Source organism: Hypanus sabinus, chromosome 1, assembly GCF_030144855.1.
Source record: "Hypanus sabinus isolate sHypSab1 chromosome 1, sHypSab1.hap1, whole genome shotgun sequence".
Lineage (NCBI taxonomy): Eukaryota > Metazoa > Chordata > Chondrichthyes > Myliobatiformes > Dasyatidae > Hypanus > Hypanus sabinus.
In genome coordinates this window covers 118,695,938-118,722,270 of record NC_082706.1, presented here as the reverse complement: position 1 = coordinate 118,722,270, position 26,333 = coordinate 118,695,938, and the positions used below count along the sequence as shown (strand labels likewise).

Sequence of the window (26,333 nt, the reverse complement as noted above, 5' to 3'; positions counted from 1 at the left end):
GACATCCGAAACGGCTCACAATTAGCCAGCATTCCGGCTAAGGGAGATAGCCTACGGGGGTTTGTGAGTACGCGTCTTTTGCAGCATCTGCGTCCATGGGGGCTGGATTGAGAGAGGCTTAAAAGCAAGGCTGTTTAGTTCGAATAAAGCTATCTTTGACTGCAGTTTACTGACACCGCTACAACGTGTTTTTATCGCTGGCTGTCCAGACGGAAGGTGCTGAAACGCTTTGTCGCGTGTCTGGAATAAGTGAAAACTTTCCTGGGCAGCAAAGGGCTCACCTTTCCTGAGCTGGAACAGCCAGAGTGGCTGGAAAAGCTACACTTCATGGTAGACATGACAGCGCACCTGAACACGCTGAACACAGCTCTTCAGGGGTAAGGACGTACAGCCCTGCACATGTTGGAGGATGTTTTGGCATTCGAGCGCAAGTTGACAGTGCTTGCCAGAGATTTACAGAAAGGCACTTTGTCTCACTTCCCCAATTTGAGAGAGTTCAAACAAGGTCACGACATGATAATTTCGGAGTATTTACATTCTGCAATCATCGCAATGCAAACATCTTTTGGGAAACGCTTCTGTGAGTTCAGAGAGGAAAAAAACACATTATCCTTCCCGGTCACTCCCTTAAGCATCGATCCTTCCCTACTGAATACGACTGCATTGTCAGGTGTGAGTCAACCTGATCTTGAGATGGAACTGGCCGACATAGCCGACAAAGACATATGGGTGTCCAAGTTTAGACGCTTGACAGCAGACCTTGAAGATGTTGCCCGTTCTTGCTCAGAAACACAAATGGAGTGATATTGAAAACCTTCCAAAACCGGACAAACTTGTGTTCGAAACATGGAATGCTATGCCCGACATTTATGTAAACATTAAAAAGTATGCGCTTTGAGTCCTGTCGATCTTTGGATCCACATATGTAAGTGAGCAGGTGTTCTCCAACATGAACTTTATTAAAAACAAACATCGCGCATGCCTCACAGATGACAGCTTGCGATCCTGTGTAAAGATGAAGGTGACGTCATACAGCCCTGATGTGCAGACGCTGTGCGCTGAGGTCCAGGAGCAGAAATCCCATTAACCAAGTATGATAAATATTTTAATTGCCTATTATTTTATGTGTATTCATATTTTTTCATTGTTCAGTGAAATAGTCCTTTCATTTTTCAGGATGACAGCTGGCTGATGATATTTTTGGTTTGCTGCTGGCGGAAAATTTAAGTTCGGCGTTTTTCATAAATACAAGAAGGACTCAAATAGACATTGAGTATTTTACTTAAAAGTAACTTTCAACCCAACGTCTTTTTTTCGGAGTTCAAAATGTTTTTGTTGCATGCAGAAATGTAATTTCGTTTTCTCTGCAGGAGTTCATCAATTTCATAAATGCAACACATTATAGTTTGTTTATACATAGCATAAAGGCAAAAAAAACGTTGTATGCAGTGTTATTTCATTTTAAATGTCAAACGGGTTTTGCGGCTCCCAGTGTTTTCTTTTCTGTGGGAAACGGGTCCAAGTGGCTCTTTCAGTGGTAAGGTTGCTGACCCCTGGTTTAGGGTGAGGACTTACAGGTTTAAAGGGGATCTAAGAAAGAACTCTTTAACCCAGAGGGTGGTTAGAAATTGTAACAAATTTTCTGAGTGGGTGGTGTAGTCAGGTACTCCTTAAAGAGTCTGATGTATCTAGATGAACACATGAATCATCAACACATAGAAACACTGAATCAGGTGTTGGTCGTTCAGTTTGGTTCACTAGAGAGTGAACTGTAGGGCTTGTTTTGTGCCATCAGTGTCTGTACTTTGAATTCTGAGCAGCTATCACTACTATGATCACTACTTGGAATTTTTCAATCTTCACTTAGCTTATCCTGAAAATGTTTCCTGTGATTTGCTGTATTTCAGCCTCTCGCCAGTGACCTGTGAGAGGACACTGTTGAGCAGAGATTCCCTCCTACGTTTAGACAAGATAGGAAAATTGCCCAAAATATGGGATCGAATAATGAAAAGCTAACACAAACCCAGTGAGCAGATAATCTAATTGAAATTAAAATTGTGCTTACTTCATGATCTAGTTTCCAGTCATAATAGCTTGCATCAGGGACTTTGGTAGTTTACAACTATATAGTCAATATTTCTCTGCTGTAATATTTCAGTTTGTTTTGCATGCCAAAGGTAGATTCCGGGCATTGTTTCCATATTACCCATCCTGAGAGTCAGTTTTATCCGATCAAGCTCTGAGTTGTAAATACTATCAATCTTTTTGATGTGCTTAGGATATTTTTCCTGCTCTGTTATCCAGGCATTGGTTGGGCATATTCTGTGTAAACATGAGTGAAGATATTTTATTGTTCAGGAGTACAACAGTATAGTAGCTAAAGTACTCAACTGCTATTGCACATCTTCCTGATTTTTAAGTACATTGCTCATTTGTTATTGTCACCAGGTCTAAATCCTGGGACACTCTAGCCAATTCAAGAGCCATGAAGTAATTCTGAAGCTCTTTAAAATTCTGGGTTTTCAGAATTAGAAATGGCTTTCAATTAGCTTTAAGCATTATCTTAAATAATTATTTTGTGCCCAGCTCTGTGTCCCAAATTACTTGAATGTTAAGCTTTACCTCTCGGGGAATTAGAATGCAAAAATGAGATTGTCATGCTTAATTTGAAGATTTAATGAAAATGCTTAATAATTATTAAAATAAACAATTACAGAAGTTGGAAGCATGGAAAAGAAACAGAAAATATTTGGAAAATAACCTCAGCAGGTCAGGCAACATCAGCGAAAAGAGAAACAGATAGGTTTTTCTCTCTCACAACTGATTATTTCATTTGGCTATTGTTTAGATGAACCTTATTTTCAATTTTGAAGGTTATATTTCAGAAAAATAAATAGAAACATAGAAAAACTACAGCACCATACAGGTGCTTCAGCCCAGAAAACTGTGCCGAACATGTCCTTACCTTAGAACTACCTAGGCTTACCCATAGCTCTCTATTTTTCTAAGCTCTAGGTATCCATCCAGAAGTCTCTTTAAAGACCTTATCATATCTGCCTCCCTCACCATTGCTGACAACCCATTCCATGCACTCACCACCCTCTGCGTAAAAAAACTTACCCCTGACATCTCCTCTGTACTTGCTTCCAAGCACCTTAAAACTAAGCCCTCTCGTGTGAGCCATTTCAGCCCTGGGGAAAAGCCTCTGACTATCCACACGATCAATGCCTCTCATCATCTTGTACACCTCTATCAGGTCACCTCTCATCCTCCATCGCTCCTAGGAGAAAAGGCCGAGTTCACTCAACCTATTCTCATAAGGCATGCTCCCCAATCCAGGCAACATCCTTGTAAATCTTCTCTGCACCCTTTCTACAGTTTTCACATCCTTCCTTCAGTGAGGCGGTGACAATTGAGCACAGTAATCCAAGCGGAGTCTGAGCAGGGTCCTATATAGCTGCAACGTTACCTCTCAGCTCTTAAACTCAATCCTACGATTAATGAAGGCCAATGCATCATATGCCTTCTTAACCACCGAGTCAACATGCATGACAGCTTTGAGTATGGTATGGACTCGGACTCTAAGATCCCTCTGATCCTCCACACTGTCAAGAGTCTTGCCATTAATGCTATATTCTGCCATCATATTTGACCTACCAAAATGAACCACTTCACACTTATCTGGGTTGAACTCTGTCTGCCACTTCTCAGCCCAGTTTTGTATCCTATCACTGTCCAGCTGTAACCTCTGACAGCTCTCCACACTATCCACAACACCCCCAACCTTTGTATCATCAGCAAATTTACTAACCCATCCCTCCACTTCCTCATTCAGGTCATTTATAAAAGTCACAAAGAGTCACACAGAACAGATCCCTGAGGCACACCACTGGTCAACTGCCTGTGTGAGGAATATGAACCATCTACAACCACTTTTTGCCTATTGTGGGCAAGCCAGTTCTGGATCCACGCAGCAAGGACCCCTTGGATCTCATGCCTCCTTACTTTCTCAGTAAGCTTTGCATGGGGTACCTAATCAAGTGCCTTGCTAAAATCCATATATACTACATCTACTTGCTCTACCTTCATCAATGTGTTTAGTCACATCCTCAAAAAATCAGGCTCGTAAGGCATGTCCTGCCTTTGTCAAAGCCATGCTGACTATTTCTAATCATATTATGCCTCTCCAAATGTTCATAAATGTTAAGTTTGGAGGACTCTTGAAGGGGTTCAACTTGGATCCAGCATAACTAAGCAAGTTCTTAAAGCATAAACTTTTGTTGATGAAGTGTGTATACGATAATGTTTTCTTATCCAGAATATCTTACTGACCCTCTTCTTAGGCTTATCAATGTGGAATTGCTATTTCTAAGTATTAAAAGTAAATGATGCACAAGGAGCTGAAAACAACCGCATTATTGTTTTTATGGGAGAGGAAAGTGAAGAGGTGTTAAAGGAACTTGATTTATTTTCCACCTAAGGCTTGACAGAACACTCAAGATTCCCATCAATTCATTCATTGGAACAGTGGCTGTAGAAAGAAAGCACAGTAATGTGTTCCATGGAAATAAATGAAAACCATTACATATAATGATATGTGTATTCATAGAATCATAGAAACTTAGAGCATAGAAATATACTGTTTTGGCCCACTGCATGCATGCCAATCATGATGTCTATCTATACTAATTCCATTTGCCCAAGTTAGTCTGTATCCGTCCCGCCCAAGTACATTTCAAATGGCTTTAAATGTTGTAATTTTATCTGTCTTCACCATTTTTTCAAGCATCTCATTCCAGATATTCACTACCCTTTGAGTGAAAAACACATCCCTCAGATTACCTTTGAATTGAACTAGTTATCTCTAGTTCTGGACTCCGTTACCCTTAGAAAAAAAATGTTTTGATGGGTTGTTACATCCATGACATTCATAAGTTTCTAATCCTTAGCCTCCTCTGTTCCAGTAATAATAATCTCAGCCCATCCAATCTCCTCATAATGACACTCTGCATTCTAGGCAATGTTATTGCATTTCCCTTGTACTGTCTCAGTGTAATGATGTGATGAAATGATCTCTATGAATGGCATGCAAAACTTTTTGTTTCATTTTACGTCCGTGCATGTGACAATAACAAACCAATTTACTAATTTACCTCCTGGAGAATAACTTTGATATTTTTGTTGTTCTTAATTTAGGGCCAGTGCCTCATTTCTGAATTATTATTTAATTGTTTATTGACCTCTTTGTTTCCAGGTGATGCGCTGGACAGATCATGTCTGAGGTACAAGGAACTGTTGAGTTCTCAGTTGAGCTGCACAAGTTCTACAATGTGGATCTCTTTCAGAGAGGGTGAGATTCTGTACTTTCTTGTTTGTAAATGCTTCCTAAGAATACTGAAAGCCAAGACTGTATCTTCTGTTATTTTAAAACTGAACAGGAGCACTTGACTTAACAAATCGTTTTCTTTATTGGGCCCAGCATTAATGACCTCAGTTAACATAAAGTGGGCATGGGCATGTGGAGATTAAAATCTAACCTGTAAGGGAGCTCCAACCCCAGTGTCTCTATTGACTAGATGAGCAGTAGTGTGCAAATATCCTTTAAATATGCAAATAGGGTCTAATGACATCATCACCTTGACGTATTCTATATGCTTAGTCCGAGGTGAGTGGAGAAGCTTTGATGGTTTTCCAATTCGGCCATACCACTGGGAGTTTGCTTGTGTTCCACTAGCAGATTTGAAGAACAAACAATTTTATTTAAAAGTTTCCTTCGTGGCATAAGGAACAGAGATGCTGCCAGAACTCATTCTCCTGCTGGATCTTATTGCCCTCAAATGCTGTTGTTGCCTCCTATTGCCAGATATCCTTCCTTTTGCCAGCTAAAGTGTGGATTAAGTTGAGCCTCTATGCTCCCAAACTGTGCACATTTAATTCTTATGCATCATATTCATCCTTCATGATAAAATTGTGAAATTATTTAGTCTCAACTGTAAGCTAAGATAACCAGAGACTACTTCATCCAGTTTTAATATGAAATATGATGAAAAGTGACTCTTAGGTGATGGGATATATATTGTGAGAGGCAGGTAAAGTAGTTTTTGTTTCACATTTGAAGGATGTTGCCTAACCACTGAACATATCCAGCATTTTGAATTTTTAATTCAGATATACAACCTTTGCAGTTATTTTTAGTTTTCAGAATGCAAAGATGGTTGTTTCGGTCTGAAATACGACAAAAGAGGAATGGAATTTGTGATGGAAATGTTTCTAGTGAGACTGAGATAACTGATTTTTAGGATGTTTTCAAGCAGTGAACAATAAATGAACTGAGTCCAGCTCAGTTAGACAGTGGAGACAAGTTACTTAGGGAGGATGTCAACAGTAGATGTGTCAAAGGTTGCAGGTAGATCAAAACAATGCAAGAGTATTGTGGTTTACAATTAAAGTCAGGGAGAGTGCTGTTTCTAGCTTTGTTGTAGGTTGTTTAGAGCGGAGTACAGGGATTGGACCATGACTGATGCTTCAAACATGGATTTGTGCAAAAATAGGCTTGAAATTGATCAAGGTCCTTGGAGAGGAAATATATCTTGGGATTAAGGCAACAGTTTTCAAGAATAGGAGGTGAAATGTATGTAGAAGAGACAATTGATGGTAGATTTAAAGGGGGATATAACAGATCAATTTTTAATTCAAACTCACAAATCAAATGGGAAGAGCACCTGCAGTAACAGTCAAACTATCCATCAACGTAACAAAACTATACCTAGTCATTATTTTAAGGTAGCACTTTGGCAAACACACATCAACAATCTTGAGAATAGACTGAGTATGGTAACAAGGAAATATAGCAAAGCTGATCTAATCAACGTGAAAACACTCCCGTGGTTAGTGTAATGTTTTACATAAAGGAGGATCATTGTGATTGTTAGTGGTCCAACACAGGAATCATTGTGAAAGTTACTGATGACAGTCCCCCAGCCCTAACCATCTTCAGTCGCTTTGTCAATAACTTTCCTTTCTTCATAAAGTTAGAAGTGGAGATTTTGATTGATGTTTGTCCAATGTGCAACTCCAGGGCAAATGGAGCAGCCCATGTCTCTAGATGAGTAAAATCTGTGGTTTCAAAGTGGCAGGCAATGACCCATCTCCACAAGAGAATATCCCCATCTATCCTTGGCATTCCAGCACACCACTGTCAATATCCTACAAGTTACTACTGACCAGAAATGCACCAACCATATTAAAAACTTGAGTCACAGGAGCAAATCAGAGGCTAGGCATCCTGTGACAAGTGACTCATGATACCCCAAGACCTGTCCACCATTCACAAGGCTAAAGTCGGGAGCCTAACGGAATACACATAATTTGGATGAGTAGGGAAGCAGCAACTTTCAAGAAGTTTGACACAAACCAGATAAAAAAGATTGCCTGATAGGTTCTCTATCAAGCCACACTAACCTCCATCACAGGAACACTGCAGCTGTATTGCACATGCTCTCCAGAATTTCCTGCAGATAATTGTGTAGGCTACTCCAGCAGAACTTTGCTGACCTGTAATTTCTACCACCAAGGAGAGTGAGGGGAGAATGTGCATGTGAACACTGCCACCTGCATCTTCTCCTTAATTCATGCATCATCCTGACTTGGTAATATATTACCATTATGTTACCATATCCGGTCAAATTTCCTATTAAATAGCTCTGTGGTGTTTCTTCACCAGAAGATTTGCATCAGTTAGGAGACTTAGAGTCATATAGTACAGAAGCAGTCCGTTTGGCCATTGTCTGCACAAACTATCAATTAGCCTTTTAGCTAATGCTACATTAACCCCATTTTAATTTTCCCGCATTCTCATCAGCTCTCCTAGATTCTACCCCTTACCTGCACAATTTACATTTGTGAAGTATCCTACTGCCCCCATCTTTGGGAGCATCTGGAGAAAATCCAAATTGTCATAGGGACAACATGCGAACTTCACACAATGAATACCCAAGGTAAGGATTGAACCATTGTCCCTGGCACAATGATACACTGACTCACTATCACATTGTCAAGGGCAATTGGGATGGGCAATAAATGCTAGTCATACCCAAGTCTGAAAATATATCAAAAGAAAAGCAAAAGCATAAGAGTTGTTTTGTTGGAAACCCACAACTAGTTGGAGGATATAATTAAGTCTTAGCTGTCATGAAATTTAATTGCATTGCATCATTTTGAAAGATTTATGTGACTTGTTTTAATTATCAATGGAATTTGACAATGTCCAGTTTCAGCATGTTTCATATCAGGAAAATAAAACCAGGCACGTCTTGTCATATGTCACCTTTGCAATTCTGTTGCTGAGATGGCATCTGAGCTGCAAGGCTTTAACAGGCTTTGGGGCATCTTCTTGAAACCTGAACCATTGTGCTTTGTCCATAAGACTTTGTAAGTCCTACCCCCCTTCCTGGGAAACCTGCAAGTTAAGTAAAATCTGCTTTATTTCCAGTATGAATGAACTTCTGGATCAGCATTATAGACAGAATGGATCAATTCCTCCTAATGTAATTACAGCTTCATACAAATCTTAATACTGCAGCAAGATCATTGACGTATTGACAACATAACAAAGAGCCACTTATAAATGTTAACGGCTAGTGTCTTCCAACTGTCCTCTTTAGTGATTGTGTAGCATTTTTGCTTCTGCGTCGGATAATCATGATTCAAGTCTCAGTCCAGGGCCTTAGCCAAAGACTTGACGTAATTGTGAAGTACTCTGGGGGGGATGCACTAAAAGGAATTATATAAGAACCTAAAACAATGCATCTTTTGCACGTTCAGATAGCTATAATAGATCCTTTGTCTATTTGAGGAAGACTGGAGGAGGTATAATCTCAGCATATGTTTCAATGTCCAATCTAACACCAACAATGCATTTGTTTTATTACTCTGCATGACGGCGTTGCTGTGGTTCCCTGTATAACAACGATTGCACATCAAAAGTAATTTATCAGCTGTGAAACACTTTGGGATGATATGAGTACTTGGAAAGCTTTTTTTTATTGTTCCTTCTTTCTTTTGTACCTGGAAATACAAAATGGCTGTAAAATGTCTTAAGGGTTACAGTCTGTTTTAATAAGTTCCCAAAAGTGGGCTTGATTTCTTTTACCATGAATCTACTGTACATGCGTTTATATTGAAAACTTTTCCACTGTGGGACTGTTCAGCTGCACATGAAGTGTAAAATATTGAAGTAGTATTGCAGTGAAATTGTAGGAAATGTGTATCTTTTATACTTAGTTGAAGATACTAATGAGTTGCTCCTTGATAGCTCATTGAGTTCATTCAGTGAGAAACTGAGCCAGCAGGCTCCCACCTTCCATTGGTGGTTTTCTAAACAAAGTTAGTGCAAGGGATCAGGATTACTAAGGACCTCAGGTCCAGTTCTGTATTTCACACTGATCTCTTCTGATGGAATCTGGAGATAAAAACATCTACAAACTCACTTTTAGATGAAAAGCTGTGGTGTATGGAATAGAACTGTGTTTCCCAACTTTTTTTAGCCCCATGCTTCCCCCAAAGAAGTTTTATATTTGCCAGTGGCTCCCTAAAATACCATCATGCATGACAATGCTCCTCTTAGGCATAATATACTTTCTGGCGCCTGCCCCCATAGTGTAAAAACATGTTTATCATATGAGAAAAATGATTCTGCTTTGAATCTTTATTTGTCTTTAAACCTAGCTTACACAATACTTGTGTGCTATACGGCAGCTTTGATGTCAGTGTGATCCTTGCTTGTGGTTTTTAGCAAGAGTTGAAATATCTGTTTCAAGTGGTGACAGCAAAAGCCTTAAGCCCCCCATGCATAACAATGGCCAAGCAATTTCTGCTTTATGTGAGATGTGGTTCACTGCACCGTGGACTCTTTTAACAAGGAAGGAGGATGAAAATGCAATAAAGAGCAGTACGGCTCTTCAAAGACCAAGACACTTGGTATGACAGTGTAGCCACATACCACAAAAGCCAACATTTTTGAAAAGCATTTTTGCTTCTTCATCACTCATTGATGATTGTTCTTAACCTTTTACAAAAGGGAATCTTTTTATAAACTTCTCATTTTTGAGAAACCATACATATGCCATTAGCATTGCCACGTTGTCTCTCATAGTTGACTCATTCAGGTGAATCCTAACTTCTCTTTTTGTAGCTCTGTGCATAGTTGATACTCAATGCCTTCACTCATTTCATCAATACAAGGAGCTACAGAGCTATTACTCAGAGGAATTGATTTTAAAATGCTGATACTCATTTTGAGCATAGTGGTGAGCACTTCTGATATAGCAGGTATTATTAATCTTTCACCAATAGTACAAGATTTTCCACAGTTTGCTACCTTGAGACCACTATCAAGATCATTTTTAACTTTCTTGGTAAATGGCTTTAAAAATGCTTTTTAAATACTTCTTTCATCTTCTGGAACTGAGTAATACCATAAGAAGCCTTTTCAGGGTTTCTTTATGAAAGTGATCCTGCAGTCTTCATGGTTTCATGGCTTTATTAAACAGTACAGTGTAACAAATAAGAGAAATGGGCCGTCACTGATCTGACAGGAACAGAATAAAACCGTACTCCAGGAATGTAACATTGTATTGACACACTTTCTGTAGTTTCTTTTTCATTACAGGATTAGAATTCAAGGCTTCACTGCCTTCAGACTCAGAGAAGGTACTGTGTGTATTTATCCATCATTAACAGGGCTAAATTAAAATAAAAAATGAACACAAACTGGGAATGCCAATTGGATGTTGACAACAGCAGCAAGTTGACATGGATGGAACGATGGCTGCGACACACAAAGGAACGTCGAGGTGAAGATGAGGACTATCACAACAGTGAAAACTATGCTGGCAAAGATTCAAATTCGACAAGCTACCTTTATACTATTCCCATTAGTGTGATTGACCAATCACATTAGGTCTCATAACCCCCAAAGATGGTTCTTAATCGCCATTTGAAGCTGATGTCACCTTAAACACCTCAGGAGGAATCCTTGGGGTCAGCAGGTTCACTGATTGGCTCTATTTCTCTGTTGGTTCCAGCCAGCATTATATTGTTGCGTGACTTGTTTCCCATAGATCTGTAGAGAAAGTTGAGCGGGTGAACTTGACTTATCAATTGTTAAATTGCATGAACTCTTTCCATGCCACAAGTCAAAGGGAACTGTTGGGCACCCTGGTTGCTATCCCCAATTGCTGGTATCCCTAATAATGCCTGTTTGGTTGGTGAGGTTGGATGAGATGGCTGAGTTTCAGATGAATTGTAATGGTGAGTGCTCATGCCTGCAGAGTTGTGGTTCTACTTGTGTTCCGGTAGCTCAAACTTTTTGTTTCGGAAGAGCCTGCCTTATTATCAGTCAGTCAGGTTTTGTCTCTCAAGTTAGGGTGCTGCTTACGAACTCCCCCCCCCCCCAACAACTTGAATGCCCCCCCCATGACTTCTATTTAATGCCCCCTCAGGACATGTACCTGCCCCCGTCGGGAATCACTGGGTTAGAACATAGAGCATTCAGCTTAGGAGCAGGCCCTTCAAGCAACAATGTCTACACCAAATTAAATTTAATTCCCACCTGAACATGATTATTATCCCTGCATTCCTATATGTTCTTGAATCCATTTAATCCCATTATACAATCTGCTTCTACCACTGCCATGGCAGCCCATTTCAGCCACTTATCATACAGTGTTAAAGAAAACCTGCCCTGGATATCTCCTTTAAACTACCCTCTCACTTTAAATGCATGCTGTCTGGTTCTGGACATTTCTACTGTAGGAGAGGGATTTTGAATGCCTACAAATACCTCTCTTAAATTTAATAGATGTTCCTATGATAATTGTATTCAAATGATCAGTCTACTCAAACAGAAAAAATTAGATTACAGTATGGCAGTTTTGGTAGTGATAAATGTCTGTTCGTGTCCAAAATCAAGTTGGAAGTAAAAAAAAAGTAGAGTTCTTCATTTAAGGAATTGGTATTGTGATTTAATGGGATATACTCCCTTCATGAGAATTTATAACTTGACTAGAGTTTCACACACACACCACTTGCTAGATAAGAGACAGCAATGGCATTTGTTTGTAGACACATTTGAAATGGTTCAGTGCTGTTAAAAGCAAATCTGCAGGCTAGCTTTGGGACAGATCAAAGTCAGAGGAGTTACAAAATGGAGCAGGATTGTGTGTACTCGAGTGTGGGGATGGGATACCATTTTTATCAGCTAGTTGCAAATAGCATGAGGGTTCATGCTTTGGTGATGCAGCACAAGGTTTAAAAAGAGCTTGGGTGCTTTTTGGCGGGTGGCAAATAGCACAGGGCCAATAAAAATAAACAAATAAAACAAATAAACAAATAAAAAACAGGGCCACTGTTGGAGCAGTTTTTTGTGTGAGTGGGGAATTGTTACTGCTGTCTGGCTTTGGCACAACAGGCTTAGGTGAGACCAGGCTTGGGCAAGCACAGGTGGAGGTTCTAAGTAAGTAAGTAATAAAGTTGCTTAGTTCTTTTACAATTAGTACATGGCTACTACACTCAGAATGGATCCGAAGGTAGTGGTATGTTCCTTGTTTGAGATGTGGAAAATTTGGGAGATCTTCAGTCTCATGGAAAACTACATCTGCATGAAATGTATTGAGCTTCAACTCCTTGGAAAATGTGTTAACGAACTGGCATGGCTGTGTTGATAACAAATGAAATTAAATCCTTAGAAAGAAGTGACATAGGATTGGAAGGTGTAGAAACCTTTTGGACAGGGTTAAGAAACTGCAAGGGTAAAAAGACACTGATGGGAGTTTTATACAAGCCTCTAAACAGTAGCCAGATGTGGACTAGAAATTACAATGGGAGGCAGAAAACGCATGTCAAAACAGAATGTTGCGATAATTAATGGTGTTGTGTATGTTATCTGGTTACACAACAAGGCTATTAATAAAAATGCTGGAGATGGGAGCTAAGTTTCATGGTTATTTACTGGCAGAATCCGAACTTTAACGCACACGTACAGATCAATATGTGCCTAATAACGCATTCAATGACGTGTTACTAAAACATAAAGTAGTCCCTTATTATGCTGTAGGCTACATGGTCCAATGGGGTATTTCAATAGGCAGGAAAATCAGGTTGGTGCTGGATCCCAAGAGAAGGAATTTGTAGAATGCCTATGAGATGGCTTTTTAGAGCAACTTGTGGTTGAGCCCAGTAGGGAAACAGCAATTCTGGATTAGGTGTTATGTACTGACCCGGATTTCATTAGGAAGCTAAGGTAAAGAACCTTTAAGACTCAGTGATCATAATGATAGAATTCACCCTCGGTGAGAAGGGGAAGCTAAAATTAGATATAGTATTAGAGTGGAGTAAAGAGAATTGCAGAGGCAGGAGAAAGTAACTAGCCAAAGGTGTTTGGAAGGTGACTCTAGCAGGGATGATGGTACAACAGCAATGGCTGGTGCTTTTTGGGAAAGTTCAGAAAGTGCAGCAAGGATACATCACATAGATGAAGTATTCAGAAGGGAGGATGGGGCAATCATGGCTGACAGGAAGTCAAAGACAATATAAAAGGTAAAGAGAGGGCATGTAATGTAGCAAAAATTAGTGTGAAGGTAGAGGATTGGGAAACTTTTAAAAGTCAAATAAAAGCACTAAAAAGCCATAAGGAGAGAAAAGATGAATTATGAAGATAAGTTAGCTAATAATATAAAAGAGAGAACAAAAATTTCAGATACTGTATATAAGGAGTAAAAGAGAGATGAGAGTGTATATCGGACTGCTGGAAAATAATGCTGGAGAGGAAGTAATGGGAGATAAAGAAAAGGCTGAGGACCTTAATAAATATCTTCACTGTGGAAGACACTATCAGAATGCCAGAAATGTGAGAGCGTCAGTGGGCAGAAGTGATGTCAATGCTATTACTAAGGGGAAGGTGCTTGGGAAACTGACAAAAATGATGGTAGATGTCATCTGGCCCAGATGGACTATGCCCCAGGGTTCTGAAAGAAATAGCCGGAGATATTATGGAGGCATTAGTAATGATCTTTCAAGAATCACTGGATTCTGGAATGGTTCCTGAGGACAAGAAAATTGCAAATGGCACCACTCTTCAAGAAGGGAGGGAGGCAGAAAAATGGAAGTTATAGGGAAGTTAACCTGACTTCAGTGATTGAAAATGTGTTGGAGTCTATTATTAAGAATGAGGTGGAGGATGAATGCATGGCTGAGGGATTGGAGCGTGGGGCAGGGATTCAGAAAGGGTGCAGAGGAGATTTACAAGGGTGTTGCCTGGATTGGTGGGGCATGTCTTATGAGAATAGGTTGAGTGAACTCGGCCTTTTCTCCTTGGAGCGACAGAGGATGAGAGGTGACCTGATAGAGGTGTACAAGATAATGAGAACCATTGATCGTTGGATAGTCAGAGGCTTTTTCCCAGGCTAGCATGAGAGGGCATAGTTTTAAGGTGCTTCGAAGTAGGTACAGAGGAGGTGTCAGGGGTAAATTTTTTAAGCAGAGAATGGGTTAGTGTGTGGAATGGGCTGCCTGCGGCGGTGGTGGAGGTGGAAATGATAGGGTTTTTAAAGAGATAGGTACATGGAGCTTAGAAGAATAGAGGGCTATTGGTAAGCCTAGTTAGTTCTAAATTATGGACATGTTCAGCACAGCTTTCTGGGGCAGGTTTTCTATGTTTCTATGATGAGGTTTTAGGGTACATGGAGGCACTTGGTAAAATAGGCCAAAGTCAGTGTGGTTTTCTAAAGGGGCAATCTTGACTGACAAATCTGTTGGAATTTGTTGAGGAAATAACAAGCACGATAGACAAAGGGAGTTAGTGCATTTTCAGAAAGCCTTGGACAAGATGAGGTTGATTAATAAAATAAGAGTCAATAGTATTTTGGAAAAGGTACTAGAATGGTTCGAAAATTGGCTGACTGGCAGGAAGCAAAGAGAGGGAATAAAGGGAGACTGTGGATGAAAATGTTCCAAGCTAAAGATTTTGATAGACAAAGGGTTAATATTGGCTTTTGAATATGGAGACTAGTTTGCAGCTTAGTTTGTAAGAGATCTGGCCTTGATTTTTAGCAGAGCCAAGTCTTAGAATAAATACTTTCAGTTGCTTATCTTGTAAGAATTAGCCTCAAGGAAATGAGACAAACTGTCTGTTCATATAAGGTTATGCACATGACTGAATTTTTAAATTTTGGCTGTTGCTATGGGTAGTTTAACACAAGAGAACTGCATGCTTATCTGCTTATCTTTTATCTGCATGCATGCTTATCTGCATGCTTATCCTGCTTATCTTTTATCTGCATGCTTAGTTTATCTTTTGCAATTCACTAGGTTAATCGAACACCCTTTGATTTTTGATCGATTTGTACATGTATAAAAGGAGCTATGCTGTCTGTGTTATTTGGCGTTCGAAACCCACTGTTAATGGTCCCACTCCCCATGATATTGTGAATAAAGCTCTCTTTACTTCGAAGTCCATGTCTAATTTACTTGCGACCAACTTTAATCGAATTTCCTTAGCAAATTCTTTTCTCTCATAGGGCCTTTTCTGGTTGGCTGCTGGTGACTAGTGGTGTGGTGCTGGGGTAGGTGTTGGGATCGCTTCTTTTCATGTTGTATGTCATTGATTTGGATGAAGGAATTGATGGCTTTGTGGCCAGATTTGTGGATGATACTAAGACAGGTAGAAGGGCATGTAGTGTTGAGGAAGCACGGTGTCTACAGAAGGACTTAGACAGATTAGGGGAATGGGCAAAGAAGTGGTGGATGGAATGTAATGTAGGAAGTGTATGGTCATGCACTTTGTCAGAAATATTAAAGGTATGGAATATCTTGTAAATGCGGAGAAAATTAAAAAATCAGGTGCAAAAGGACTTGAGAGTCCTCATGCATGACTCCCTTAAGCTTAGCACGTGGGTTAAGCCAGTGTTAAGGAAGGCAAATGCAATGTTGGCATCCATTTTCAGAGGAATAGAATACAAGAGCCAGGATGTAATAAAGCACTGTTTAGACTACACTTAGGCATATTGTGAGAATGCGCTGGCATTGGCATTGGAAAGAGTTCAGAAGAGGTCCGTAAGAATGATCCTAGCAATGTTAGGGTTTACATGTGAAGAGCATTTAATGTCTTTGGGCTTGTACTCACTGACGATTAAAAGAATGATGTGGGATTGCATTGAAACCTATTGAATATTGAATGGTCTAGATTGAGTGGATGTGGAGAGGATATTTCCTATATTGGAGGTCTAGGACCAGAAGACACAGCTTCACAATTGAGAAATGTCCATTTAAACCAGAGATGAGGAAAAATTTCTTTCATCAGAGGGTGATGAATCTGTGGAGTTTTTGCCACAGACAGCTGTGCAGGCCCAGTCTTTGGGTATATTTAAGGTGGAGTTTAACAGATGCTTGATTAATCAGGGCATTAAAGGTTGTGAAGCCAGGAGAATGGCGTTGAGACGGATAATAAAGTAGCCATGATGGAATGGTGGAGCAGATTCAATGGGCTGAATGGCCTACATCTGCTCCTAGGTGTTATGAAACAATGGCAGTAGTGGTGGAGTGTGGGGGATTTTTAAAGGTACAGCCTGATGGGACACTGGGTTGTACAAGTGGCAAGTACCTCATTAAGGTTGGTGGTGAGGAGGGGACTGTAATCATTGTCCATGTTGAACTTAGTAGCTACTTTTAATACAATAGACCACACAGGAAACAGTGAGTGATTTGTAAAATATAGCTACATCCCAGTGATGTCCTTTGAAATGATGAATTCACTATCAAAATAAATGTTTTGTTATGAGTAAGCTACAAAATCACAGATCATAATCTCTCCATCTAAGAAACTGAAAACATTTAAGACAAACAGGAATTAGCAGGAATTACCAGAGATAAAGAAAACATGCAGCAAGATGAATGGTTACAGGAAGTACCTGGCCATTTTCTCTCTGAATTGGACTTCTGTGGGAATTGGGGACAAACATTTATACCTAGTGAGTTTGGCTAGTTTTCACTATTTATATATAAAATACATAGCAAACAATGGGTCTATTTGAAACTCCTTTTAGAGGAGCTGACTGGCCCACTAACATTGTACCTATACTGGAATGTCACCTCCAGATAGCGACATCATCATATTGCTCATCACATGATTTCGTAATAGTCCATTGCACTAGCAATAGTATTCATTTAGAAGTCTATAAACAAAACAGTAAATGCATCACATGACCCTTTCCTTTTAGATAAATAGACAGGACTTTATTGATCCCAAAGGAAATTACAGTGTCACCGTAACATTACAAGTGCAAAGATATAAATATTAGAAGAGAAGTAGAAAGAATAAAAAATAAGTTACCACAAACAATCACTTCCATGGCTATCGGTAGACTCATTATAGAGCTGAATGGTCGAGGCTAAGAGTGACTCTTCACGCTCTTTGGAGCGTGTTGTGTTAGCTTATCACTAGAAGTGCTCCTCTGTTCAGCCAAGGTAGCATGCCGAGGGTGAGAAACATTGTCCAGAATTGCTGGAATTTTCCATGGGGTCCTTTGTTCTACCACAGTATCCAGTGTGTCCAATTTGACTGCTATAACAGAGCCAGACTTACTAGTCAGTTTGCTGAGCCTGTTGGGCTCACCCAGCACACCACCGCATGGAAGACTGTACTGGTGACAACAGACTGGTAGAACATGTGAAGGAGAGGATTGCCTACTCCAAAGGGCCTCATTCTCCTCAGGAAGTAGAGGTGGCTCTGGCCCTTGTACACAGACTCTCTGTTGGTGCTCCACTCAAGTCTGTTATCTGGGTGCACCCCAGGTACCTGTACCTGTAGGTCCTGATCATATCCAGCTCCTCACCATCAATAGTAACAGGGAGCAATGCAGGCTTAGTCTTCTTAAAGTCCATCAGAATTTCCTTGAATTGAATTGCCTTTTTTTCGTACATCCTTCACATATATGAGGAGTAAAAATCTTTACGTTACATCTCTGTCTAAATGTGCAATGTGCAATTTATAGTAATTTGTAATATTTTTAGGACAGTCAATATAACATAGAAATACAATTGTTTCAGTGTGTTAATCAGTCTGATGGCCTGATGGAAGAAGCTGCACTGGAGCCTGTTGGTCCTGGCTTTTATGCTGCAGTACTGTTTCCTGGATGGTAGCAGCTGAAACAGTTTGTGGTTGGGGTGACTCGGATCCCCAATGGTCCTTTGGGCCCTTTTTACGCACCTGTCTCTGTAAATGTCCTGAATAGTGGGAAGTTCACATCTACAGATATGCTAGGCTGTCTGCACCACTCTCTGCAGAGTCCTGTAATTCAGTGAAGTACAGTTCCCATACCAGGCAGTGATGTAGCTAGTAAGGATGTTCTCAATTGTGCCCCTACAGAAAATCCTTAGGATTTGGGAACTCATACCAGACTTCTTCAACTGTCTGAGGTGAAAAAGGCGCTGTTGTGCTTTTCTCGCCACAGAGCCAGAATATACAGACCAGTTGAGATCCTCGATGATGTGTATGTCGAGGAACTTAAAGCTGTTTGCCCTCTCAAGCCCAGATCCATTGATGTCAATAGGGGTTAGCCTGTCTCTATTCCTCCTTCCACAACCAGCTCCTTTGTTTTGTCTTAGTGATGTTGAGCTACAGATATCTTAGCTTGCACCATTTGAGAAAGTCCTCCACCAGGGCCCTGTATTCATCCTCCATCCTCCCTTTATAAACCCAACTGTTGCTGAGTCATCAGAGAATTTCCCCCAATATGACTCAGTGTTGTACCTAAAATCCAAGGTATATAGGGTAAGCAGGTAGGGAGCCGATGTAGTCCTCTGTTGAGCCCCAGTGCTGTGTATAGCCACATCTGACAAACAGCTCTGAAGCTGCACATACTGTGGTCTACCAGTCAGGTAGGTTTGTCATCCATCCTACCCTTGAGGTTCAGTTACAAATTATCTTTTGAAGGCCTTCTTGAAGGTACTTGAAGTTATTTTGTACATTCTGGCTTACAGCATCACACTTTCAACTTACCTGTGGTTGAGTTACATCTCTCCCTGAGTGCTAAATTTGAATAAAATACCTATGATATTCCTCATTCCAAATTGTACAGTGATTCAATTTGGCATGTGAAGAGCAAATAATTGTCAACACGGTGTGGTGCCTATCCTTGCCATCAAGGAATCATATACTTATGAAACAGCTGTGTTGATGAGCTTTCCAATAATCCCCTCCTCATCCCCACCCCTACAGCCGCCAGTGACTTTAACCAGTGAGTGTTAACCAAGCTTTTTTGGCTGTGGTTTTGTTGCCATGAACAACAAGTAATCATTGCGTCCAACATATAATTTGGAATAGATCATATGACCATAAGATATAGGAGCAGAATTAGTTCATTTGGCCCATGGAGTCTGCTCCACCATTTCATCATGGCTGATCCAATTTTCCTCTCAGCTCCCAATCTCTGGCCGCCTCCCCATAGCCATTCATACCCTGATCAATTAAGAATCTGTTAACCTCAGTCTTTAATATATATAAAGACTTGGCCTTCATAGTTGCTTGTGGCAATGAACTCAACAGATTCAGCACTCTGTGGCTTAAGAAATTCCTTCATATCATGGTTCTAAAAGGATGCCCCTCTTTTCTGAGGCTGTGTCCTCTGGTCTTAGACTCTCCCACCATAGGAGACGTCCTCTCCACATCCACTCTATCAAAGCCTTTCACCATTCGATACATTTTAATGAGGTCAACTCTCATTCTTCTGAATTCTCGTGAATACAGGTCTAGAGCCATCAAGTGCACTTCATATAATAAGCCATTCAATGTTGGAATCAAATTTGTGAACCTGTGCTGACTTTGCATGCTCAGTGAGCAATTCTGAGTACTGAAATGAATGGTCACATTTTGTCATGGTGCTCAACAATAGAGCCGCAGAAGAAAAACAGGTCCTTTGTACAATTGAATCCACACTCTCCATCAACCATCCATTTACATTGATCCCACATTAATCTAAGCTGTTTTAATCTTCCCCACACTTTCATTTATTTACCTCAGAATTGAGCTTTCGTGTACTCACCAATTAATGTATAAAACACACATCTTTGGCTTGTGGGAGGGAACTAGATCTCCCAGAAGAAACCCGTGCAGTAACGGAGAGAATGTGTGAACTTCACACTGATAGCTAAGGTCAAGATTGAACTTTGATCCCTGGGGCAGTGGCTCAACTAGTTACACCACTGTGGGAATTTACTTTCTGTTACATAAATGGAAAGTATTCTCCTGCTGAACAAAGCAACTGTGGCTTATTCAGAAGGCAAAATGACTACTTTCTACTTGCACTTCCCAGAGCTGGGCTCTCCTAGGTGTGCTGTCATTACCTCACGGTCCATTAACATTACCTCATTATTTTCCTCTCTTCTTGCCCACTTTCTTTTCCCTGAAATGGAAACAACCACTCAGCTTAGTGTTCTGTGACCTGCTCCTTTATTTAACACGTCAGAGTTTTGTACAGTTGCTTTTTAATAATGCTTGGGGCTGAGTGGAAATTCTAGTGCAGCAACCCAGTCTTGGATAAAGAATACAGTTGCCTGATGGCCCTAGGATAAGTGGTGAATTCTGAAGAGTTGCGTCAGCTTCTTCAGTCTGCCAGTCACAATTTCCTCTACTTTAGTAACAATGGACCCTCTCTGATCCTAAACTTGAACCTCATAAAAAGGAAGTAATGATAATAGGGAACTCAATTATCGTGGGGGGAGGGGGGTTGAGAATTAGGTACATACTGACAAGCACTCTTCTACACTGTGTTGCCTGTGAAGGGCACAAGTAGAAAACCTCGCTGGATGAGTAGATAAGCTCCTGACCAAAGCTGGGGTGGATCCAGTAGCCATTGTCCACATCAGAACAATTGACATAGGTAAGGATGGGCTGTCAGTTCTACAAGACAAATTTAAAGAGTTAGATGGAAAGTTAGAGACAGTACTGACAAAGTCGACAAAGAGGATCATTTTCACACCTAGAAGAGTTAGAAGTGGGATTTTGCAGAGATCGATTTTGGGGCTGCTGCTGTTTATAATTTATATTAATGATTTGCACACAACAAATAAACTGGTGAAGTTTGCCAATGACACAAAGTTAGGGGGATGGGCTGATAACACTCTGGCAGCAGAATTAATACAGTTAGATCATAACAAAATCCAGATGTGGGTAGTTAAATGGCAGATGAAGTTTAATGAAAGTAAATGTAAAGTATTAACTTAGAAACATAGAAAATCTACAGCACAATACAGGCCCTTCGGCCCACAACCCTGTTTAGAACATGTACTTACTTTAGAAATTACCTCGGGTTACCCATAGCTCTCTATTTTTCTAAGCTCCGTGTATCCATCCAGGAGTCTCTTAAAAGACCCTATCATATACGCCTCCACCACTGTCGCCGTCAGCCCTTTCCACGCACTCACCACTCTGCGTAAAAAAACTTACCCCTGACATCTCCTCTGTATCTGCTTCCAAGCATCTTAAAACTGTGCCCTCACATGTTCGCCGTTTCAGCCCTGGAAAAAAGCCTCTGACTATCCACACGATCAATGCCTCTCATCATCTTATACACCTGTATCAGATCACCTCTGATCCTCCGCCACTCCAAGGAGAAAAGGCTGAGTTCACTCAACCTATTCTCATAAGACATGCTTCCCAAACCAGGCAACATCCTTGTAAATCTCCTGTTCTCCTTACATCCTTCCTGTAGTGAGGTGACCAGAACTGAGCACAGTACTCTTAAGTGGGGTCTGACCAGGGTCCTATATAGCTGCAACATTACCTCTCAGCTCTTGAATTCAATCCCATGGTTGATGAAGGCCAATGCAATATTACATATAGGAAGTAGAAATATTAGATATAAATATACAGTGGGGGATCTTGAGTTAGAAAGTGCACTGAATGAGAAGGATTTGGTCATCCTGGTTGACTCATCACTGTCAACATCTAGACAATACACAGAAGTGATTAGGAAGGCTAATAGAATGTTGGGCTATATAATGCGCTCAGTGGAGTTAAAGTTAGAGATGTTCTCCTTAAGCTGTATATTGCGCTTATGAGGCCACATCTTGAATACTTGTGTACAATTTTGATCTCCATTTTGTGTGAGGGATGTGAATGCATTGGAGAGAGTGCAGAGAAGGGTAACTAGGCTCATTCCAGGTCTGCAGGGTATGAGCTATGAACAAGATTGAAATAATTAATTCTTTTTAGCATAAGTAGAAGTAGAATGAGAGGAGACATGATAGAAGTCTTTAAATCATTAATTGTATAAGTAAAGGACACAAAGCCATAGGTGGAGACTGGTTAAGAGGAGATTTCAGACTAACAGCAGGAAGCATTTCTTTACACAGCGAGTTGTGAATACAAGGAACAAGCGACCTAGTTGTGTGGTTGAGAATAATAACTTAGATACTTTCAAATCTAAATTTGATAGTTGTTTCAACATACAATGTGAATTTAGCAAGCCTTGTTGAGTCAAATAGTCTGCTCTTGTCAATAAGCTCTAATGTCCTCATGTTGATTCTTGTCATGACTGTACTGTATGGGATATCACTTTAATTATATGGTGCTCATCTCTCATTAATCAGGGTTACAAATACAAACCAGCTTGTTTTATTAAGGAACTGACTCACTAATAATTATGCATGTGCAAGATTAAACCCTTAATTAAATGAGCACTCCAAGCAGTAGTCATTAGTTTGAATGCCACATGATTTAGGCAATCACAATACTGGTTACATCACCCAATTAGAGATCACTACAAATTCTTTAAACACTGTGGATGCAACACTTGTGCACATCAAGACACAGACTATTGCTATTGAGAAGTACATTCCTCTTTTATTCAAGCTTTCATATCTGTTCTGACAAAGTGATGCCCAGAGCAAAGATTTCTTTACCTTCCTCAGTATTTACTCTGGAAAGTAGATCATAGCACACCATTTTAGGCACTATTAAACTGGAAATCAATTTGAATATTTCTGGGCCAAATAACTGCAGGCAGGAAATTTAACTGCACACTGCCTGTCATGAGTCTCTGATGTGACTGAGGCAATTCCCTTATCAGGAATGCTCTGGGCAGTATCACTGCCTGTTTAACTTCCTTTTGGTGATTTGCAGGAAAACTTGTACTTTTTTCCCTTCAACGTACCCATTGTAAGGTACTTATAGAACAATAGGATCTTAAACACACAAAACTGATCTTGGAGATGCTCCAATATTAATTAATAAATAACACCAATTTTATCATTGCTCTCACACATACACACACATATACTGTAAAACCAAGCAACACCTCCCCTCATAGTTATTCACCCTACCGCACCGTAGGTGCCTATTTTATAATGTCACTGATTCTACACCCCACCTAATTTTACAGACAGTGCCATCCTCTCCCCCCCCCCCCCCCACAGTTCTTTCTTAGCACATCAAACCTTTCTTGGTACATTCCTCTGCCCCCCCCCCCGCCCAACTCCTTTGAAAAGCTGAGATTCTGCCCAAAGAAACACTGACCCAGTACCTGGCTAATCTTCTTCATCCCCAAATGCTGGGCTAAACTTCCTCCCTCCATCACAAATGCTGGGCTAAACTTCCTCCCTCCATCACAAATGCCAGTCTGAACACTGCCCCACCTGCTGTGCTTATAATCCTCCCCTGCCACAATCAACAGTCTCTTCCACAGCAGGCCACAAATTCTTAAACCCTACCTGCTTCCCCAGTCTCACCACCCTGAGCCACAAATACAAAACAGCCGTGGAGCACCTCTAGTGATCAGTGCAAGGACATCCACCTCCCTCCACTCTTGCCTTAGGACTAATTAGTCTTAGAAACAGTAGGATGGACAGTACATTTCCACGGATTAGCACCTGTTACTTGAGACCGATTCTGTTCTGAATATTGGCGTTATGGGACAATAAACAGTTCCAATGTTTTAAGGCCTTTCTGATCTGTCCTTCAGGATCCAACAGAATTGCTGTGCAAAATACATTTCAACCTAAACTCCAAAGAGCAGTCCCTAGAAAACTGGTGGGATAGATGTCCAGGTCATATATTGCCATCCTAATGGTGCCTTTTGATATTGAATCCATTTTTGTTCAATTGATTATTGGATCTGAGATAGTCTTCCCAAATCTTTTGTTCAAAGGATGCATACTGCCAGTAGTGAGGGATATTTTTATTATCTGCATGCAACAATTGAGCCAAAATCCAAGACAGTGTCCAATTTAATGCAGCATGGAATTTGTTTTACTCATTTGGATAACATTGAACACATTGTAACACTCAGATTGTTCCAATTATTGAAGATAGATGAAACCTTGGTTATTTATTACATAACATAGATATTGTGTACTATCTATTTTAAAAATAGCATCATTGAGCACATGTAGAGCCTTATGTGAGAAAAATTTATTATTAGGAGGATCTCTGTTGTGATATAACAGCAGTATTTGAAAAACAGCATTCAGTTTGGGTCTCCAATCTAAAACAAGTCAGAAAGTGTTGTAAAATTGTTAAGTATAATGTACTATGTTCACCTGGGTACTCTCAATCAGACAGTTCTAGACAGCACAGATGAGTTTTGGTTTTTCCATAAAAGAAACTTGATGGATAAATTTTTGCAAGGAAAAAACCCCACATTCTGTTTGGCTTGTGTTATCACTATTCATGTTTAAATGACTGAAACTTCTCGAAAGATTTCAGTCATTAAAATGATCATCCTTGACTGATTTTCATTTATAGCTTGACATTTCAGATCTTCCAAGAGCAAATCATTAGAAGTCATACATTGATATATTGTCTGCACCTGCTGCTACCCTTCGCTGGCAAGATATAATGTCTGATTGATTTTATGCAGGAAGAGTCATGAGTATAAAATGACAATTAGAATGACAAAGTACTGCAGTGGGTCAGATATTATGCTGATTGATTCACTTTAGCTGGTTCCTGCCTTTGGGACGTGTTATGCCCATTAAGTGGCTGGTGGACCAGTGTACAGGATAATCAATGAAGATGAAACGCATGGCGTAAGAGATACATTCCTGACATGGATAGGAAGGTGGCTAAATAACAAGCAACACTGTCATATGGTGAATTGTTGTTTCTTGGGCTGGCTGAAGGTGAAAGGGGTGTTCCCTAATGCTAAGGCTTTTTTTTACTGTTATTAATGATGTGGATTTCAGGGGGCAAGTTTTAATTTCTAGAATTGCAGAGAATACAAAATTTGTGAACTGCAAAGGAGGTGGCAATTGCAGCAGATAATGAACAGGTGGCTAGAGTGGGCAGATGAAGATTACAGTTGAGAAATATGAAGTAATATAGGAAGACCAAGGGCAGAGAATATAGAATAAAACTTCTCTAAAAGTGGTGCAGGAGCAGAAGGATCTGGAGCTATAAGCACATATGATATTGAAAATGGCAGGGCAGGTTGAGAAAGTTAAAATGACATAAACATTTCTGGCATTTATCAGTAGACGTATACATAGATCCAGATTCATATTGAACGTGGAACACTACAGTGCATGAGCAGAAGTTTTAACCTACTCTTAAAAAATATTCAGATTCAGATTTATTTATCATAGTTCCAGTGAAATGCATTGACAATTGACATACCCAAGGATGTACTGCGAGACAGGCCACAACTGTCAGCACACATTCTGACTCCAACATTGCATGCCCACAGTGTTCAGCAGAACGCCACAAGCAGTAAAATACTTTCTTTGTCTATAGTGCAGGGGTAATGTAGTGAAAATGGGTCCAGGGTCAATGGTCTGTTCGTTATGTGAACTGTAGGTGCTCTAGGATACATCCAGTTTCTCTGATAACTGCATTGGCACGAAATGCAATCAGCTACAGCTCCTTACAACCCACGTTAGGGAACTGGAGCTGCAGCTGGATGAACTTCAGTTCATATGGGAGAATGAAGAGCTAATAGATAAGATCTATAGGGAGGTGGTCATCCTGAAGTTGCAGGAAGCTGTGTGACTCTCGGGAGAGGGAAGGAGAATAGGCAGACAGTTCAGAGCACACCTGTGACGTTCCCCTCAATAATAAGTATACAGTTTTGGATACTGGGGGGGAGGTGTGGGATGACCTACCATGTAAAAGCCACCGCAGCTAGTTCTCTGGCACTGAGTCTGGCTCTGTGGCTCAGAAATGAAGGGAAGCAGACAAGAGATAGCGTGGATGTGAAAGAGACACCATGATGATACATTGTCTTCCAGGTGCCAGGGTCAAGGACATCTTGCATCAGGTCCACAGCATTCTAAAGGCGGAGGAT

At 40.4% G+C, this 26,333-nt stretch overlaps 1 protein-coding gene across 2 annotated transcripts in view; it reads left to right on the top strand.

The window, feature by feature from the left end:
• fam135b (family with sequence similarity 135 member B) overlaps nt 1–26,333 on the top strand; it is a 381,705-nt gene that overhangs the window by 82,427 nt on the left and 272,945 nt on the right. For both annotated transcript variants that reach the window (XM_059975315.1, XM_059975310.1), the window contains exon 2: nt 5,255–5,350. In XM_059975315.1, coding sequence (XP_059831298.1) covers nt 5,274–5,350 — 77 coding nt within the window. In that variant the 5' untranslated portion in view covers nt 5,255–5,273. The remainder of the gene's footprint in view (nt 1–5,254; nt 5,351–26,333) is intronic.